Raw genomic sequence first — 5,582 nt, 5'->3', positions numbered from 1 at the left:
TAAAAAAAATAAAAAGCATATTTTTCCTTGCATAATAGTTTGGAGCCCAAACAGCAAAAGAGCACAAGACATAACACATTTTAGGGATTTAAGATTACAGCGCTGCTTTTAGGCCCAAATAAAGACGCTAAATGCTCCAAATTCTTGCCAAAAGTTGAAGTTTATGATGCCTCTCTATAGCAATAAAGCAGCTAGGATCACTTTCATCCAGAATGGAACTGAACCATTTATGATCAAAAGTTAAAATCTCTCGTGACGCATTGATCTTTTTACAAGATAATTTACACCCAAAACAGCATAAGTGAGAAAAAGAAATAATGATATAATGACGACTTTCTGGGAAACAAAGACAGTATTAGTTAGACGGTAGAGCTCACAATGCATTCAGAATAGGGGAAGGAAATCATCGAGGGAAATGTTATTTTTGTGTAATTGCAGTTGAAATACGTTATATTTTGCACTGACCTTAACATTTCTGTGGAAGAAAGCATATGAGGCGTGTTAAACGAGATGAGAAGAAAAGAGCCTCTTCCTGCATGTGTGGTAAACAAAAGGAGGCCACTGAATTTCAGAAGCAGATGGGCCACCAAACAAAGAACTAAACACAATTTGGGTACGAACAGAAGACCACATCAAAAGAAGCAGACAACTGCATTAAAGTAACCGCACCAGGTTACCAATTCTACCTTGTGTTGTATGCAGGCTACAAATAAATACAGCAAACGAGGGGGCGTGCTAAGGATCTCAATTTAATATCATATACATAAAATATTAACTAATGAAAATGAAGATATGTAACATCAAGTATGTGACTCTAAAACTATTACAAATAAATATGTGTGACTTGAGTATTCAATGATTTAAAGGTGCAGTGAAATATCCCTGCATGTTGAAGGGTAACAAGTGAGAAACACTTTAGAAAAAGGGCAGAAAAGACAATCTGAACAATATGTATTCTGGTATTATGTTTGCAAATGGCAAAGAGGGACCTTCGGGATGCTGTATCCTTCCATAGTCTTTTGCAAATAGCAGAACACTTGTAAATCCTTCTTAAGACAAACAATGAAGCTTAAAGTCCACTTCAGGTCACATGCAAACAAGTTTTGCATAAGGTGCATGATTTAATGATACACTCTTGTCATCCCTTTTAGCACAATCTGTCTGTATATTTCTTTTTCGTCTCAGGAGAGGTGGAAAAGGCTGTAGCCGACCTGTGAGGCGTACATAGCCAGATGTGCAGCAGGGAGAACAGGGGTGCGGCCGTATGAGTAGCCCAGTCCATAGAGCCCTGCCGAACCAGCGTGCAGGGGAAAACCCAAGGATGAGTATCCTGGGTAGAAGACAGCTTTGGAGCCTACACCAGCTGCTAGTTTGAGTTTCTCTACTTCAGCCTCCTGAAGCCTCTTGGCTTTGGCCCGTCGATTCTGAAACCAGATCTTGACTTGGGTCTCGGACAGGGACAGTGAGGAGGAGAACTCGGCCCGCTCGGCGATGGACAGGTACTGCTTCTGACGAAATTTCCTCTCCAGGGCCAGAAGCTGCATTGTGGTAAAGGGAGTACGAGGCTTACGGTTGGTTTTGTGCTTCCTCAATGAGCAGACTGTCGGACTAAGCTGCCCTACAGGATATATGGAAAACATGAAACTAAATCAGCTGTCAAAGCAAACAGACCTTTAATTCTTTCCTTTTCAGTGGTTTAACACCAAATGACTAAACAGGAAAAGTAATGATCAGAAAATTAATGGACAGCAATACTGATGGAAAAGCCACGCTTCTCCTGTATCCTGCTTCTTAGAGTATTTACCACTATCTAAAATTTTACATAATGCAAGATGATTATCTTTAAACAATGTGAAACTGGTGAGTAGAAAAATCATTATGCAAAATTCTTAAAAACAAATCAATATATTTCTCTTTTTATTACTCCTTGTTCTGTCAAAAATGTTTGATTTGTCTATTGATTCAGTTAATTATGCATAAAAACGCTTTCTTAAAATTATGAACTTGAAGCCAGCTGTGGGACTTTTCCTCCAACTTTACACATTTGCATTACAAAAGCTTAAACTGGATGACTTACAGTACTCGAACACCCTGATTTAAAAAAAACAAAACAACCCTGATTCAAAACTGAACCACTAACTAGTAATAAAACTGGATTGGAAAATGACTTACGTGGGGGAGTAGACATCTTAATGGAGCTGGATATCCAAGAGGGAAATTCCTGTTGTTCCAGTGGCTCTGATTTAATAGATATTAAGTTTTGTGTGCACTCATCTGTCCGCTGCGCCTCATCCTCCTTCAAATCATAATTTCCCTTTTCTTTGCTGGTCACAGCCAGCGGCCTCGTCTCCGACATGAGAGCTTCAACGCTGAAGGGAAGACAGGATGTTTGTGCCATGCGCCCGAGCTTCAGCTGCGTTGATCCTGCATCTTCTTCTGTGGAAAAGTCATTTCTTGAGTCCCCAGCCGCAGACATTTTTTCTTCTCTTTCTTTTCAGTATTAGAATTTAAGTACAATCCATAAGACACTTTTCTGGTCCCAGAATGAGACCGGTCAGAGAGGAATCTGGAGTAGCTTCTCTTAAGCTGTCACAAAGCTGACAGAGTTAGTGCTGGAAAAAGTCTGGCGTGCATTTGGGACTTTCAGCCAATGATGAGTCTTGATCCCAGGGTTTGGGGGAAGACTTGTGATTGGACGTTGTGTTTAGGGCACTCTGCCACACCCCTAACCAGACAGCAGGTCAGCTTCGCATCAGCCTCATTTAGCAGTAATTACCATGGTGGAAGATTGTTTCCTGGCTGTATTTCTTTCACTCTGCAAACTGCATACCCTTAGTTAACATTGAAAAAGCTTGCACATAGTCATGCTTGATGTCTTGAATTAATGCAGAATCATTTTAAATGAGACAGAGGCCGAATACAAAACCTTACTAATATATGTAAATCGATTCCCTGGCTGCTAAGCTCTGTCCCGTACAGCAATTAGGCTGGTAGATTGGCTTGCCGTGTCTTCAAGCATCAGCGTCTGTCTGTAGAGCTGCATTTCCATTTGACAAAAGCTGACGATGCTCCTAATTCAAGCCCCAACGCGCAGACCCTGCCACACCGACTGTTGGAGTAATCACAATGGCAATCAATAACAATCATGGTGCTTTCAAAATTCAGACATCACACAGCAGTTACACACTTAAATGTGAGAGTCAGTTGGGCGATGGATTATGGTTTTGGGCAGGCTTTAAAATGACTGTCATTACATTGTTATTATTAACACCTTGTAATTAGGCCTGTGGAATCCGGTTCTTTTAAGCAGGATTTAACGGTAATGATGGAAAATTGCTACCTTCCTGAGGTGTGTGGCGCCCGCTGCGATTAGTCCCAGTCTCTGCTGTGTGGATGGAGACAGAGGTGTCTCGTGCCTGTTTGAAGCTCATACCTGTAGGGCTCCAGAGTATTAGGAAACATCACGAGAAGTAACGGCGTTCCTAAATGCAGCCTCTAGCCACTCAGTGAAGAATACCAGCGCAGTGCATGGGTTTTACAAGTGACACAAAAAAGTGACACACACCTAACTTCATGCAAGATGAATGTGCTTGCTGCATACTCTAGCTCTCTCTGTCTGTCTCTCCCTCACAGACACATGTCCGCACATCGCAAAGACCTCCTGTGACGTGACTGGTGTGTGCTGCTGTGTCCAGTGCTCTGTGATCAGCCCTCACAGAGAATGTGTGCTCTCTGTAATCATCAGGATTACAGTGGCATCAGGGTCTCAGCTCCCCAGCTCCACAACACAGTTACTCTCCATGTGAAGCAAAGTGCTCACACAGCACGAGCTTAGTCTCCTGTAATACGCACGTGCATCTTAACAAAGGAGCCTCTCTGTCATTACAGTGCTTTTCTACCGATTCCCTACCTGCAGGTTTATAATGTGCACGGGTAACTGGGTGTGAGCTTATATTTGAAAATCAAACAGAACTGTTAGACTTTTGGTAATCAAGAAGGGTATAGGTGAATAATGGTGAGAAACATCATCACATACCATCATATTTTATATTAAAAGCGGGACACATAAAACTGATAAAACTACAATAGTGTTTAAAATTCTAAATGATTAAAAAAACATGCATTTGCACGCATGTTTCTAATAAATAATAAAACAGGAGGACAGAGGGCCATGCACTTTAAGGCGGGACAACAGCCCTGTTAGGCTAATATATGTAATTGAAGGAGCATTTGATAGCCAACTGCTGGCATATCCTATGTGAACACTTCGCAACTTCAATTAAACCATACACAAAAATCATCTAGAGTATTTTAGTTAAAATTACAGAAATAGCAATAACAGCATCAGCTGTAACCCACAGAAGTTTAATGCATTCAACACACAGTGGGAAATGTTTAAAAAAAGGTACCACCAGGTTCAAGGACAATGCATGCAAACACATGTAAAACCCAGATTTTCGTGAAAAGAGCTTATCTTGAGGTCAATCTCAAAATTATATCATTGCCCTCAGTACTTTATTTTTCCAACATACATAATGCCTAAATAAATTAGGACATAACCCAGGTATACCATAAAAAGAATACTTTTATCCTGAGTATCAAAGAGTTGAGAGCTTAACTAGAGGAAAAGAAATATCACAGCTCCATCTTACAAAGAAACATTTGATAGTTAACCTTCATTTGCTTTAGTCGTTTTTTGTTTTGTTTTTTTTGTCTAAAAAAGAAAAATTCTTAAAACACAGATAAATGCCCTATACAACATGTCACCAAAACACATACAGAAATGTAATTCTGTATGTGTTTCTTCAAGTGATGAAGCCCATGTTACTGACGGTGCCACAGACAGTATATGAGAGAGTCTGTTAGGGAAAACCCATTTTAAAAGCCTCAAACTGAGTGTTTCATTCTCACCATCACCATCAGCAAAATAACTGCTTACACTTTAACAGCAACTGAAGTAACTTAACCATTTTCTCTTTTTTGTTTGTAATTTACTTGAGCTGCATTCGTTTTGCTGCAAGTTTCGGGTATAGATGCACTCAGACTCAGATATTTGCCCTTTCCTCGTCTTACGAACAACCGCAGCTCTATAGTAATGAGTAATAGCTTTCTGAAGTCACCACAGCAACACCGACACATGTAAGCTGTACCACACGCCAGCATCTCACAGTGACGAAATAAGACAGACGACAGCTCACCTTTACTTCAGTCAAAATAGAAAAACTGTAAAGCTACATGCTTTTTTTTTTAGCAGTAACACAATTTCCAGGACTTGTAGCATGATGTTTAACGGCTTTATAGTTAAACACACTAACTACAGCCATACTAACTATATCAAGATGGTAGTGTTTCTGGGGGCACAGTCTGGTAATCATTGTACCAACTAAGAACAGCCTTTATGGCCACAGTGTACCCATTTCCTGAAGGCTGTTTCCAACAGGATAATATACCATGTCACAAAGTTTAAATCACACCAAACATGACAGTGAACTCATTGCCACAATAATGATTCCATACATTTTTCTGTAGTTAATTTGTAGCCATGGAAAACATCAATAAATAAAATCCCCCGAGTAATTAAA

At 40.2% G+C, this 5,582-nt stretch overlaps 1 protein-coding gene across 1 annotated transcript; it reads right to left on the bottom strand.

Annotated features, from left to right (window-relative positions):
• Positions 1-813: 813 nt before the first annotated feature.
• LOC102203944 (homeobox protein MSX-2-like) lies at positions 814-2,618 on the bottom strand. Its single transcript, XM_005719618.1, has 2 exons — positions 2,173-2,618; positions 814-1,618 (listed from the first exon to the last, which is right to left on the bottom strand). Exons 1-2 carry the CDS (start codon positions 2,474-2,476, stop codon positions 1,182-1,184), a joined length of 741 nt encoding a protein of 246 aa, XP_005719675.1. The 5' UTR covers positions 2,477-2,618; the 3' UTR covers positions 814-1,181.
• Between the last annotated feature and the right edge of the window lie 2,964 nt (positions 2,619-5,582).

The sequence above is a fragment of the Pundamilia nyererei genome, unplaced genomic scaffold (genome assembly GCF_000239375.1).
Source record: "Pundamilia nyererei isolate P.nyererei 1_Seehausen unplaced genomic scaffold, PunNye1.0 scaffold00001, whole genome shotgun sequence".
In the NCBI taxonomy this organism is placed as follows: Eukaryota; Metazoa; Chordata; class Actinopteri; order Cichliformes; family Cichlidae; genus Pundamilia; species Pundamilia nyererei.
This window is presented reverse-complemented; position numbering and strand designations above follow the sequence as displayed.